The following is a 15513-nucleotide window of genomic DNA, read 5'->3' as shown; positions in this document are numbered from 1 at the left end:
ACACTTTGTGCATTTTCTTCCATATAAACTGCATACCTAATATTTATCTAAAAAAATCTGAACAGTTTGAAATTTTGGTGAAAATTTGTTAAATTTTAATAATTGGTTTGCAAAGATTGAAATTTTGATTGAAATTTAGGTAGGAATATGGTTTCTTTTATATAATTAGCTATTCTTTTATAAAATATTATTGAACATTAAAGAAACAAAAAAAAATGTCGCACTGCTATTATTTAGACCGCAGGTGTATTATAAAAAAATAAACATATGTATTGTAAAATGACAATTACTCCTGGCGTATAAGTGTTTTACTGTTGTAAGTAACTTATTGCTCCATTATTATGGTATCCTCAGCCTTAACATTTCCCCCGGTAATAGCTTCCATTGCTTTGGTAAGGAGTGTTGCATCTTTGAGACTTACGACTTGCAGCACTTGTGGTTCGGTACCTGGCGCACCTTGAATTAACATCTGCTGCATGCCCGGAGAAACGGTTATGGTTTCCAACTGGTCGCCGTTTTCCACCTGTAAGATATATTATAAAATGTATATAAATATTATTTGTAAAATTTATGTTATATGTGTGTTAAATATATGTTTTCTAGAGAAAAAAATGTATACACAACCATTGTAGCGCACATTTTTCGTGTGAAAATTAAGGTTTGACACTCCATACTCATTTACTGCAAATAAAAACCAACAGAAATAATTATAAATTTAAACAAACAGCTAGCTACAAACTTACGTACAATAGTTTTCCGCTTAAAAAAATCATAAGAAAACAAAGAATTCATAATGAAAAACACAAACATAATGGGGATTATGCGTGGCATTTATTGCAATTCAAATAAAATATTTTGGTATTAGCTATATGAATATTTACAGTAATCAAGATTAAAAATTACACTCATAATTTGAACTACATACAAATGTAAATAAAAACAGTTTAACCGAAAATATATTTTGATTATATTTAAGCTTAAATATTTTCTAAATATATGTTTAAACAAAAAAAAANGATTGAAATTTTGATTGAAATTTAGGTAGGAATATGGTTTCTTTTATATAATTAGCTATTCTTTTATAAAATATTATTGAACATTAAAGAAACAAAAAAAAATGTCGCACTGCTATTATTTAGACCGCAGGTGTATTATAAAAAAATAAACATATGTATTGTAAAATGACAATTACTCCTGGCGTATAAGTGTTTTACTGTTGTAAGTAACTTATTGCTCCATTATTATGGTATCCTCAGCCTTAACATTTCCCCCGGTAATAGCTTCCATTGCTTTGGTAAGGAGTGTTGCATCTTTGAGACTTACGACTTGCAGCACTTGTGGTTCGGTACCTGGCGCACCTTGAATTAACATCTGCTGCATGCCCGGAGAAACGGTTATGGTTTCCAACTGGTCGCCGTTTTCCACCTGTAAGATATATTATAAAATGTATATAAATATTATTTGTAAAATTTATGTTATATGTGTGTTAAATATATGTTTTCTAGAGAAAAAAATGTATACACAACCGTTGTAGCGCACATTTTTCGTGTGAAAATTAAGGTTTGACACTCCATACTCATTTACTGCAAATAAAAACCAACAGAAATAATTATAAATTTAAACAAACAGCTAGCTACAAACTTACGTACAATAGTTTTCCGCTTAAAAAAATCATAAGAAAACAAAGAATTCATAATGAAAAACACAAACATAATGGGGATTATGCGTGGCATTTATTGCAATTCAAATAAAATATTTTGGTATTAGCTATATGAATATTTACAGTAATCAAGATTAAAAATTACACTCATAATTTGAACTACATACAAATGTAAATAAAAACAGTTTAACCGAAAATATATTTTGATTATATTTAAGCTTAAATATTTTCTAAATATATGTTTAAACAAAAAAAAAACATTACGTGTATAAATTTGAAATAAAACAGTAATTGAGTAACATAAATTCAATAAAAATTAGCACATTTTACTATTCTATGGCGCTCCGCCCATTACGCTCCTAATCATAGTACGACCCGACTTCTGCAAATTGCGCATTGTACATAAGTCACCAGCTAATATACACATACAAGGCAAATACATTTATTTTTTAACTACGCATCAGTCACTTATTGCAAAAATTTCTTTTAATTTCCCGTTTAAATGTAAAATGATTTTACAGAAATTTATTTCTAAAACAAAAATGTTAACAAAAATCTATTTCAATGCTAGTGTTTGGCGCTTCGATTCATTCAGATTTTATGATTTGGCGAAAGCATGTTTATGAATCGTAACATATGGAGCTTCATTAAAATATTATTCTACGTTGTGTAAAAATACCATATCTGTATCGATTAACCACAGCTCATTAGAAGAAAATTTGCCATTCTTACTATGGGAGCGTATGTGAACAGTAAACTTTAAAGCTCTCTTGCGGCAAATCAGCGATCTGTTTTCGGCATAAAAGCTTCATATTTTAGTATACCGAAACGATTACACTACTATAACTACTCGCCTAATGTGCGGAGTGCCCAAATAAACATCGTGAAAAGAGGATCCCTACCGGTAAGAGGATTTAGAGTCGCAAAGGCGACAAAAATTAAGAATTAAGCATTAAGAAAGGTCATAGGAAAATAAGAAGCTGAAAAATGCTCCTGCTTCGTACCTTATCGCCGCTACCTACGTATTTACCGCGTTAAGAACCGTTTCACACGTTCCTGTCGCTTCATAGCCGGCAGCCGGTTTGCCCGCACACAGGGGGCCGGCTTGTGTGAAAGCCCTCAGAACTTCACATACACTTTGAGCCAGCAATCTGGCTGTGCGGTAAAAGGAGCGTGTGAAACAGTACCACTTGAAACAAGTTTCAATTGAATTTTCTATGTTATTTTTAATTTGTAAGCAGGAGAAAGTTTACAGTTAATTGTTCTCTACGGTGTTTTTATTACTATCAAGGCCCATTACTATACAAAATTGCACTTTTAGTAGGTCGCTAAGATATTCATAGCAAAAGTAATTTATGTAATATTTCATTCGCAGGAAGTGTGACAATAATTGCTTTAAGAAAAATACACCGATGACTTTCCACCTGGAGGTGGAAACTGTATCATGGCATATGTATGATTGTAGATACTATGTACATATATGCATATATTTAAATTCGTACTTTAATATTGAAATATATTTATATAGTTCATACACTTGAAATTTTTGTTCATATACATATGGGCATATCCTGGATTACGGACGCGACAATCATACGACTTTAAAGTTAAATAAATCATACGAAAACTGAAGTCACTTGTGAAAAAAATTTGCCGTTGGGTAGCTTTTATACCGTCCCTTGATTGACAAAAAAATTAGGTGCGCTTGGAACACTGACGTCGAGAAAATCGATGAAAAGGAGAGCATAACAAAAACAGAAGTGATTTCAGAGTACATGTAAAAATAAGCAAAACTCAGCGAATCCTGTAAGGTTCCCTTTATTAAACCTTCTTTAAATAAAGTCAAATTATGGGCCGTTACAACCAATTTATTTTTAATCAGGAGCAATTCGTTGTTGATTTAATTTAAATTAAAATCTGGTAACGGACGTGACATATCGGACGTGACATATTTTTCTCCCATACAATATTTTTACTAGTAACACATACTAAATTTAATTTTTTATTTAATTTTTTCAGTTCTTTAAAGTTATAAAACCGTTTGAATTCATTTACTTGCATTTTCGGTTTACGTTTTTTGGGAAATGCACATATGTTCATGAAATTTTTGTTAAATGGTTTTTGATGAAATTTTTTCTATGTGACAAAGGGGCCAATGCGAAAAAAAAGTTCTACAATAGCAAATTATAATGACACAAGATGGAAATGCTAAATTTAGGGTATACATATACAGTTTGACTGCGGTGTTCATACAACGAAGTTGGAATCAAGGCAAAAATAAGGAAAGTTAATTTTTACGTTAATAACACTTTTTATGTACGTTGACATATTTGACATTTGCTCTGTCTCATTCTCATCTTCCTCGCACGGCAAATAAACATCCAACTTTATTAGTGGTGCCGTGTTTACTTGCCAGATGCGCTGTGACTACCAGCTCAACATATTTTAAAACACAACGCATAGTTAAAAAATACTCTTAATGCCGTTTCCAGTTACCCGGGCCGGTTGACCAGAGCAAAACTTATGTTCAGCAATTTTTTTGCTTTCACACATGCCGGTTTTCGGTTGCATATATTTTGCGCCGGCAATTCGACCACCGCGTAACCAGGAACCGAAGCGTGTGAAAGGGGCATGATGCTTTTGACGTATTCATTGATATTACAGTTATAAAGTCAGCCTTTGTTATTGAGTGAAGAAGACTTTCTTATTTTTATTTGATTTTTTTTTTGTTTTATGCAAATTGTCGTTTAAAGTGCAACACCACGTATCGTGGTTCCGCAAAACCTCGCAACTGACATTTGTGCCAAAAATGAGATTTGCTCATCGGAAGCTTCTGGATCGAGCTTTATCCATTCATACCAAAATATAGATATTTAAATAAAAGGTAGAGATAATTAGGGATAAAAGAGAGAACCATTTAGAAATAAGACACCTCATATACGAGGTTTAGCATTAACTTAACACGCGGTTTTGTACTTTAAACGCTCTAAATTGTGCAGATTTTTCATCTCATCTTATATCTGTAAAAATGTTAGTAGTGCAAAAGTATGCAGCAAAAAATTTCAAGAGTGTATGAACTAAATGTAGGTAGGGTAGAATATGTATAAGTATGTTTGCTATTTGTATTTTGAAACATTTTTTTAATGCTTTAACGGCGGGAAGGTTTTAAAGCTTCTAAGTTTTTTTTTATACTAGATTACACATCTTAACAGCCTACATATATATTTTTTCCTAGCATTTGAGATGTTCGAAAATATATTAAATATGATATGTATATATTCATACATGCATACATATATAGAATACAATGACCAATCATCTAAATTAATTTTTGGTTTTGTTTCACATTAGCAAGTGGGTTCATTAACGATCAATTCGTTTTTTTTTTTANTAATCATCTAAATTAATTTTTGGTTTTGTTTCACATTAGCAAGTGGGTTCATTAACGATCAATTCGTTTTTTTTATGTTATTATACATATACGCTAGGAACATTTCTAATTTTCATTTAAATGTGGGTTCGTTACATAAGCTTTGGTTACTAATTAAAAATTAAACGTTAAATGGTAAGTGTAAGCAACTTAAAATCTACGAATTTAATCAATAAAAGCATATATATACATATGTATGTGCTTATATGTATGTGTAGATGTATGTATACTTTAATATACATATGAAAAAATACAATAAAAAAGAAGATTTGCAACAATTTTATGCAATGCGAAGTGTATAATTACATTCAAATCATAAATGTAAATTATATTGAACTACGTAGTAACAAACAAAAAATGTAACAAACAAAATTAAACAACAATGGCAAGTATGTTCACAAATGCTACAATTTGAAGCAAATCGAATCCGAATTCAAAATGTTCATAATTCATTTCGGACTCATGGGACTTCGTTCACTATTTTGAAATTTCAAAAGGTACTTCGCGGTTAATTTAGACATTGTTAACCATTTTACATTTATCAACACTAAACCTAGTTTTATGTGCGCCTACTTAGTGTTTGCAGTTTGGTAATTATGTATGTTGACTAGATACAAATTGTATGCGTGTTTTTATTAATATACATATATGTATACATATATAAACTTTTTTTTTTTTTGAAATGCAAGCACTTCAACAACACCGTTTTAAAATAGGTGCATTTTATACAATCACCAGTTGCATTTTTTACTTTTAAATTAGTTCTCTAAATTTTCTATTTTTATAATTTTTTTAGAGACACTCAATGTGCCTCTATTTGCCTCAGAGCCTCTACCATCGCCAGCACCATCNGTGCATTTTATACAATCACCAGTTGCATTTTTTACTTTTTTATTAGTTCTCTAAATTTTCTATTTTTATAATTTTTTTAGAGACGCTCAATGTGCCTCTATTTGCCTCAGAGCCTCTACCATCGCCAGCACCATCTCCAGCATCCGTTGCGATTTCCTGCACACTAATTTCTTGTCCATCTGCTTCCTCATCTAAAAATTGTAAATTGGACGGTAGTAGCGTTTCGCCACTGGAATCGCCACTACTTTCAAGTTTAACGGGCGAAACTTTGGCGAAAGTTTGTTTGCGGCGCTTGTTTGCCCCCCTTTTCCGAATAGTAGAAGTGGTCGTGGTTTTAGAGGAACTCGTATCAGCATCGCCTCCGGTCAAAGCTGGCCCGGACCGATTAGTGTCGCCAACACTTGCATTACTGACTGTTGCAGGAAGGCCGGCTGTGGCTACCATAATTGGTAATGATAGTGGCAACACGGCAGCTGCAGTGGCTATATTTCCGAATTTATTATTATTGTTAGTGCTAATGGAGTTATTATTGTTAACAGTGGCAAAGCTAGCGGCGTTGATGAAAATTTTCGCAGCAGCCGGAATGGCCTGCAATTGCTGCTGACGTTGATGATGGTGCTGGTTGTGGTCGGCGCGGCTGCTTTGACTAGAAGGGGTATTACTTAAATTAGACTGATTAAATATTTGGCAATTTGTTGCATTATTATTGGCTATATTTGTTTGGCTTTGATTTACAGTCGATGGCAAGGCTGAAGTTGGAGCTGTTGCAATTAAGCGCGCACCCAGCCCACCAGGCGCTGCTGTTAAAGTATAACATTGATAGTGATTTCTACTATTGTTGGTATTATTCATTTTGTTATTGTTGCTTCTACTATTGCTACTATTGGCATGAGAATCTACCTGCATTGGTGTGATGCACACTGTGCCATCACCATTCGTATGAATTTGTTGTATGTTGGCCATCATGGATTGATACATTGAGGCGGAAACTGGCACGGTTATCATGTTGCTCACAGACACAGGGTAACCTGGGGGAAAATAAAATGGTAAAACCACAATTAAACTTTTTCAATATGTATTTCCGTATATTCAATACATATAAATAGTTTCCTAAAATTTAGGGAAGATTTTAATACAGCAAAGCTTCATTCACTTCACTTCCTTCACTCTTAATCGTATTGCATGCATATTGTGAAGTTGAGCTTTTAGGATAATTTGATGGTAGATGTATGTATATGTAAGTTATCGTAATCTGCATAACCCATACCTTGACCATCCTCAGCAGTAATATATATCTGACCATCCTGAGCCACTGTCGCCTCTGTCAAATCGACAGTCATATTTTCATGACCGTTGACATCGCCCAAACTCTGTACAGTCTGTATAGTAGCACCGCCTTCACCTTGATGCAGCTGCAATATAATGTCACATGACACATTGAAATATTTTAATTAGTATGAACATACCGTAGCCACTCCTTGCACTTGTGCCGTTGTACCATCGGGTAGAGTTATTATTGGATTATTTGGATCCACTTGAATGAGAGACACTGTGCCGTCAGCATTTTGTATTGTAGAAAGCACTGTTTGCGTGGAATACTGTAAATGAAAATGAAACCAAGCTCAAAAAAGTTGCCTAATATGGCTAATTTGTGGGTTTATGAGTGCAACCAAGATAAATAATAATAAAAACTCTGAGCTACAAAAAAACACAAATGCTTTAATAAATATTAAGTAAATTTCTTAATAGGCTGAACAAAAGGGGGGGAGGTAAAAAATTGTCATTTGTTAATAATGCAATAACATAAAAATAGCCAAANAGGGGGGTAAAAAATTGTCATTTGTTAATAATGCAATAACATAAAAATAGCCAAAGCTAAACAATGGAACTAAAGAAAGCAATAAGGAATAACGAAAGGCGCACAACATCAAAAATCGCATCTTCGGTAATTGCTACTTGTTTGTTAGTACGAACATCAACATCGCCCAAAGTCAGCGGTTCGATGCAAACCTGCGCGTTTGCAATATTCTGCGCGGCCGCGACATTTGCTTGCTGTGCCTGGTTGGTTGTTTGTACGGGTGCAGTACAAATTTCGATCTTAGTCGATGCCGGGAGTGTTGCGGTGGTTGTTATGTGTTGATTGTTGGTGCTTTGAATGATTGTCGGCACAGAATTTCCATGTGTCTGTGCGCTAGCCGTGTGTGTCGAGATAACCGTACCAGCGCTGTTGATCTTTACGACATTTACTTGCTGCAGGGTATCGATTGATAATACATTAGTGGAACGATTTACAGATTTACAATTTATATATGTAAAAAAGTGGTTAAAATGCTTTTACGAAATTTCTAGGGTATAATTAGAGCTAATTATGTCAGCTTAAAAATATTTTGTTGAACCCCCTAAGTTTATAATATGTTGAACTTTACTACGTTCTTTAATTTTTATTCATGACTATACATTCATACGTGTCGCTAGCTTAGTATAGAAGGAGCATTTCTGATATTTTTGTTTTTCTAAGTGATCCTAATAGTTGCATAAAAAATTAAGTTTTATTTAGGGGTTCAAGCAACTTATGTGAATTACATTTAGGATTATTAGGGAAGGAATCTAAACAAAATCTATTTTGAGACGCAATGATTTAGGCATTTGCTCCTAATCTTCATGATTCTATCTATACAAATAAACTATTCGGCTGCTTTAAAAAAAATCTATCTGTATCTAACAGCGAAACCGCGGCTGACATTGTCTCTTACTGTCAAGATTTCATAGTGAAAAATAAATAAATTTGGCATACGAAAATCTGGTAAAATTATATATATATACATATATTATAAGTATATATCGTCGATTATTTGACCGACAACGTTACATTCGTACTAATTATACGCGAGCGCACTTGTGCACAAGGGTATTATAACTTTGTTCACATAACGGTTGTTTGTAACAGGCAAAACGAATCGAGATAGATATAGACAAATGTATACATAAATGATCAGAATGAAAANTCAATATTTCGAAATTTAAGGACGCTAATTTACTCAGAATTGATACACACCGGCTTACCATGTAGCGGTAGCTTTCGGAAAGGTGAAAATCATATATTTAATACTTGCGCCGGGTATTTAATGTTCGGCTCCGCCCGAACTTAGACTTTCTTACTTGTTTTTATTTAACTTTACTGCAAAAGCATTTATGTTTATTAACTTAAAATATGCACCGAAAGAACTCAGGTTTTATTCTAGTTTTTGCGAGAGTCACTGTAAGTGACTGTAATATTATATTGTTTTAAATCTTCTGGAAATCCTAATAGACTAGTATTTAAATTGTTTTTGCATCTTTGTACTTGAGAAGATATGGAAATAATAAGAAATATGTATGTTTGCAGAGTAAAATTTGCGCTGAAAACAAATCTTCTGCAAAATCAAATTGGAAAACTCTGTACTAAATGCTCATTGCTTATTGAAACTACATACATATATCTTAAAAATTGTGTTCAAAACTAAGGTATGACGGAGATAAGTTCATCTAAAGTACTATCACAAGCACATCCGGTGGTTTCTACAACTTCGTTATTTTAGATACAAAAATGTTAACGCATTTATCTCTGTTTCTGTACCAATGGTGTATAGAAAATGCTCGCATAGATATTTTCTAAAAAAAAACATTCCCAATGATTACAGGGGTCACAAATTTTAATTTTGATTTTGTTCTCCAGACGCCACTATCCAATTTATATGTAGAATCGCTCGCTGATTCCGAAAATCGAGTTAATTTTTTTATGGATACGTTTTCGAGATATTTGCAATTTACTGTTATTCAGCTTTAAAAAAAAAAGAGATTCCACTTCATCATAGCATATATCTTACGAACCAATNATTCCGAAAATCGAGTTAATTTTTTTATGGATGCGTTTTCGAGATATTTGCAATTTACCGTTATTCAGCTTTAAAAAAAAAAAAGAGATTCCACTTCATCATAGCATATATCTTACGAACCAATTAAATAATCGTAATAAGAGATACGGCATATGAAAGCAAATAAAATTCTCCATAAACCGTATATACATCACTTTTCGATAGACCTGACAGTTTCTGAGAAGTGTGTTCTACATAGGAATTGGCTAGTGGCATCCATAGAACATTTTTGCTGTAAACGAGTGTTATTAAACTTTTCATAGTTTGGTGTAGACTTGTAACAGCTGCTATAAAGTTATAGTGATAGGAATACAATCAGATGTAACGGGCAGAAAACTCATCTGTTTTACATGTTGCAAAAATTTTCAATAAAGTCCAAGCAAATTTATGATAAAAATCTTAAAAGATGAATATTTCAAAGTAAAAATTACATGTTAGTTTCGCTTTATTTTCATAAACTGATTATCAAAATTTAGCCCAACGCTCAATTTGCAATAGTTCACAGTAAGTCGCATAATTTATTACTAAAATTAAATGAAGATCATTACCAAGTCAATGCAAAATCTTTCAATAAAAAGAAAAACACTGTGCACGTCACACTTATTTATTAGGTAAATATGCAAAAGGCAGCTAAGATCTATTTTTTTATGTGGCGTCAATAATATATTAACAATACAAAGAAAACATGGAACTAAGTTTTGCACTGGCATCTTTACACTTATTATTTGCGATACATTTCACTACGACCTATTAGGAGATTTAAACAAACTTTATCAGCAAAAATAAATCACTGAAAATTTGTATTTTTGCGCTTTTCCTTGTTACAGTATTGAAACCTATTTTCAAGTTAGTCGACAAAAGCAGCAAAATATCAACCACAAAACGCCTAAACATGGTAAAAATGAGTGGCAGAAGCAGCTGACAAATATAGTGATCACCAGGGAACGGATTTTATGGAAATTGCCTTTTTTCTGCTAAAGAGATACGAGTATATTCGATTAAGAATGTCCACGATTTAGCTTTCCCTGATTCCATATATACACATTTGATGTTGCCTGTTTTTAAGACATTTGCCTTTTTTTTGCATTTTCCACCTTTAATTGTAAAGGGCAAGGAAAAAGCTCTTATTCCTGATAATATGAAAGCTTTAAACGTTCCATATTTACATTGGGCGGCACTTGTATCAACTCACTTCGAGCGCACGTTTAGTATATAATAATGAAAATGCTGGCAGAAAACTGCAAAATGCATCTTGTGGTTCAATGTTACTACAACTATAGAGATTAAAGTTTAGTGAGTTAAAAACTCGAAACTCAAAGATTCAAAGTACAAATTTTTCATAGTTTTTCTCTTTTTACTTGTAAACATTTCGAAAATAAAAGTATTTTTGATTATTTTTCGGTTTTTGTCTTTTTTAGTGCCTTATTTTGCATTTTCGCGATTTCTAGTACCTTTTCCTGCCTATTCCGCTATTTTATTTTGCCTTTTTTATAGGTTTTTAGGTCCTAAAAATCCGTTCCCTGGTGATCACATATAGTCAATCAATAAAGTTTAGGTACAGAGAGTTTTTTGCAATACGGGCAACTCTTTTTAAATATTTTGTTTTTCGCTAATTTTTATAAAAACATTGTTAATTCTACAACAAACCCCCCAAACATCAAAATTGTGCAAAATTAAATTCGAAACCATTTAGATATTTCTGATTTACTTAGTCTGATTATGAGCATTTTTTACTAATAATGTTGTTTTTAAGTGGAAATTCAATTCTGAATTAATTAATTGTTGGCTTCATGCAAATTGCTAGAATACCTAAAATATACATGCCATCAGTAAAAAAAAACATCTCGACTTCTGGAAGAAAACCAAAGATGCATTTTAATTTAACATACCTAGATATTCAAAAGAAGAGCATCATTATTGGAGGGTGGAAACAAAATTAAAATTTCGCAAGCATGTGTTATCGAACACCAGTTGCCCTATTGCAAATATCCCGCTGTACCAAAACTTTATTGACTGACTGTAAGTTCAATATTTGAAAGAAAGAAATCGGACCGGTATGCATATACTCGTATGTATTTTCATAGAGGCCACATCTAAAATTCTTGTTTCATTACAAAGTAAGTAAAGAACTTAATAAAAATTTAAGTTCTTTATATACATCGCTCATTTACTTCAATAGTGTCATAACTCAAAAATCAAAACTCAATAAAAACGGCTTTAAAGTTTTGAATTTACATATACCCATAGTAAAAACAGTAGACATCGCAAAAGAATGTAGAGGATAGGTTTTTTCTGAACAGCAGTCGCCCCTTGGCAGGCAATGGCAAACCTCCGAGTGTATTTCTGCGATGAAAAACCGCTTCTCATAAAAATACGATCGCCGTTCGGAGTCGGCGTAAAACTGTAGGTCCCCTTCGTGTGACAACAGCAAGGCGCACATCACAAATCGGAGGCTCCTCCTCCAAACACTAACGTATGTGTAAGCGTCAATCTGTTGTTATTGTTATAGTAAAAGTGAATACATATTTTATTCTACTGGTAATCGATACAGCTATGAAATTTGTATACAACATAGAAGAAGAGGTACCGGTAATTTCTGCATACTAAACTAAAAATTTACATCTTTTCTTTTTGATTACGACACTATTGAATTATATGAGCGATATGTTCTGTTGTTTTTTATTGAATACTGTAATTAATTTGCTACTTTTGTGCAAAGCTGGATTAGGAGGAAATTTGGTTAGGACCTTTCTGTATTAGGGTAACGACTTGGACTGGATTTATCAACAAGTGCCATTTTTTAGCTGCAAATCAAGATATTCAATTTCGATAGCCGATCTAACACGATTGACCAGTATGTATTGTTAAGTGTTCTTTTTTATATAGTTTTTTAGCCGCTTCGGGTTACCCTTCAAANCATCTCGACTTCTGGAAGAAAAGATGCATTTTAATTTAACATACCTAGATATTCAAAAGAAGAGCATAATTATTGGAGGGTGGAAACAAAATTAAAATTTCGCAAGCATGTGTTATCGAACACCAGTTGCCCTATTGCAAATATCCCGCTGTACCAAAACTTTATTGACTGACTGTAAGTTCAATATTTGAAAGAAAGAAATCGGACCGGTATGCATATACTCGTATGTATTTTCATAGAGGCCACATCTAAAATTCTTGTTTCATTACAAAGTAAGTAAAGAACTTTATAAAAATTTAAGTTCTTTATATACATCGCTCATTTACTTCAATAGTGTCATAACTCAAAAATCAAAACTCAATAAAAACGGCTTTAAAGTTTTGAATTTACATATACCCATAGTAAAAACAGTAGACATCGCAAAAGAATGTAGAGGATAGGTTTTTTCTGAACAGCAGTCGCCCCTTGGCAGGCAATGGCAAACCTCAGAGTGTATTTCTGCGATGAAAAACCGCTTCTCATAAAAATACGATCGCCGTTCGGAGTCGGCGTAAAACTGTAGGTCCCCTTCGTGTGACAACAGCAAGGCGCACATCACAAATCGGAGGCTCCTCCTCCAAACACTAACGTATGTGTAAGCGTCAATCTGTTGTTATTGTTATAGTAAAAGTGAATACATATTTTATTCTACTGGTAATCGATACAGCTATGAAATTTGTATACAACATAGAAGAAGAGGTACCGGTAATTTCTGCATACTAAACTAAAAATTTATATCTTTTCTTTTGGATTACGACACTATTGAATTATATGAGCGATATGTTCTGTTGTTTTTTATTGAATACTGTAATTAATTTGCTACTTTTGTGCAAAGCTGGATTAGGAGGAAATTTGGTTAGGACCTTTCTGTATTAGGGTAACGACTTGGACTGGATTTATCAACAAGTGCCATTTTTTAGCTGCAAATCAAGATATTCAATTTCGATAGCCGATCTAACACGATTGACCAGTATGTATTGTTAAGTGTTCTTTTTTATATAGTTTTTTAGCCGCTTCGGGTTACCCTTCAAACTTATTATCGTAATTTTCGATGCCTTTATGCCAAATGGTTTTGTTTAAATGCATTTACTTAATATAAACCGTACTAAGTAAAAATATTGTAATAGTTTTTGTTGTCGAAAAATTTCGATTGAGAAGCGTCTTTAAATAAATATCGGAATTCTCTAATGTATGTGTTTATTACCAAAGTACCATACTCACATTTGTTGTATTCGTTGCAGCATTAGCTACCGTTTGTACAGTTGTTGTTGTCGTCGAGGGTTCATGCTCATCCATTTCATCGTCCTCTTCGCCTTCCAACATTTCAATCTTATCGTCATCATCGGCAAATGTGGGTAGCAAATCCTCTCGACCATGGTATTTGTAGCAATTGATGACGATTTTTCGTAGTGCATGCGTCCAGCTGATCTGCATATGGAAAAAAGCATTATAATTCAAAAAGCCAATATGGTTGGCAGTGGGATGACGCACTCTCACCTTCTGCTTGTCATCTTCCGAGCGTGCATCCATGCGTACATTTGCCCAAGGCAATTCCTTTGGCCACCATGGAGGACGGGTCGACTCACGTCCCCAGCCAGGCTTGCCACGACCTGTCGAATACTTCAACATTAAGGGAATAAAAGCGCGCAGCTGTGCCTGTGTCATTTTCTCCACGGGAGTCGGTATGCCATCGATAATCAAAGGGGGTAACTCGAAAAGTGATGGGTCCTCTTGTGGTGGCGGTGGAGCCTGTTGGGCCAAAGCATTCTCTAATTCGTCCATAACAATGTTCTTGAGATTTCGCACCACATCCTCTAGTGGTTTTGCGCCAAACACTTTGTAGCTGGTATTTGGTTTCCCAGGTGTGGCCACCAGCACCACAGCTTGCTTGCCCACGCGACCAGTAAACTCGTAGATGATGCCGCGGAGTTTTCGCAACAAACGATTTTGCTGTCTTTTGCGCACCGACGGATTCGTTTCAAACGAATGTGCACGTTTTCGCTTCTTCGATGATGCAATCGCCGCTGCCGCTGCCACACCTACTGGACCGGCTGCTGCCAATTGATTTGCCACATCATCCTGCACTGTTATATGCGCCAAGTCGGCGTCATCATAAAGACTGTCGTCACTGTTAATTAAGTCATCGTCGTCATCATCTGAGGCCATGCTCAGCTGGCCATCATCCAACATCTCAATTTTGTATGTTTTGGTCGTTTGTTGTGTTGCGTGAATGGTACCAGTGCTAGTGCCAGTGGAAACTGTTGTCACATTCATATTTTCCTTATACTATTCGTCTACTTTTGAAGATATTTAAAGTTATGTTTAATATGTTGGGCTCCAGGCCCAATCTTTGGTCAAGTTTACAGCGTTTCACAAAGCAACTACAATAGAAGTAGCATTTCAGCACATGCAGTGCTCACAGGAGATAAGAGTTATTTCACCTGAAACACCAAGGAAGAGTTAGTTAGATGAAGACCTGGAACGAAAAAAGATAGGAAGCAAAAGCATTTAGTTGAGTAACCTTGTATTTAGATAGGTTTTGTATTTTTATACCCGAGCGCACTTGTGCACAAGGGTATATTAATTTTGTTCACATAACGGTTGTTTGTAACAGCCAAAAGGAATCGAGATAGATATAGACAAATGTATACATAAATGCTCAGAATGAATAGAGAAGTCGATTAAGCCATGTCTGTCTGTC

At 34.0% G+C, this 15513-nt stretch overlaps 1 protein-coding gene across 9 annotated transcripts; it reads right to left on the bottom strand.

Moving 5' to 3' along the window:
* Nucleotides 1-1026: 1026 nt before the first annotated feature.
* ewg (DNA-binding protein Ewg) lies at nucleotides 1027-15312 on the bottom strand. Of its 9 annotated transcripts, none has more exons than XM_017630287.1 (7): nucleotides 14304-15311; nucleotides 14034-14240; nucleotides 7917-8192; nucleotides 7409-7540; nucleotides 7210-7354; nucleotides 6843-6970; nucleotides 1027-1425 (listed from the first exon to the last, which is right to left on the bottom strand). In XM_017630287.1, the coding sequence occupies exons 1-7, from the start codon at nucleotides 15084-15086 to the stop codon at nucleotides 1228-1230; spliced, it is 1869 nt and encodes a 622-aa protein (XP_017485776.1). In that variant the 5' UTR covers nucleotides 15087-15311; the 3' UTR covers nucleotides 1027-1227. The 9 variants fall into 9 exon arrangements, with proteins under 9 accessions (XP_017485776.1, XP_017485779.1, XP_017485778.1 ...); XM_017630290.1 differs by having other exon boundaries at nucleotides 14310-15310; XM_017630282.1 differs by lacking the exon at nucleotides 1027-1425 and adding an exon at nucleotides 5064-5807 and having other exon boundaries at nucleotides 5943-6970; nucleotides 14304-15312.
* Between the last annotated feature and the right edge of the window lie 201 nt (nucleotides 15313-15513).

Source organism: Rhagoletis zephyria, unplaced genomic scaffold (assembly GCF_001687245.7).
Source record: "Rhagoletis zephyria isolate East Lansing unplaced genomic scaffold, Rhagoletis_zephyria_1.1 Rzeph_scaffold_07577, whole genome shotgun sequence".
Classification (NCBI taxonomy): Eukaryota; Metazoa; Arthropoda; class Insecta; order Diptera; family Tephritidae; genus Rhagoletis; species Rhagoletis zephyria.
This window is presented reverse-complemented; position numbering and strand designations above follow the sequence as displayed.

What these genes read in the sequence shown, in the direction of transcription:
- ewg (XM_017630282.1), bottom strand. Translation starts at nt 15,086, where the DNA reads ATGAATGTGACAACAGTTTCCACTGGCACTAGCACTGGTACCATTCAC. An exon ending in CTGCAACGAATACAACAAAT is followed by an intron (nt 8,193 to 14,033) that starts GTGAGTATGGTA and finishes GATACCCTGCAG; the next exon opens with CAAGTAAATGTCGTAAAGAT. An exon ending in TACTGCTGAGGATGGTCAAG is followed by an intron (nt 6,971 to 7,209) that starts GTATGGGTTATG and finishes ATTTTCCCCCAG; the next exon opens with GTTACCCTGTGTCTGTGAGC.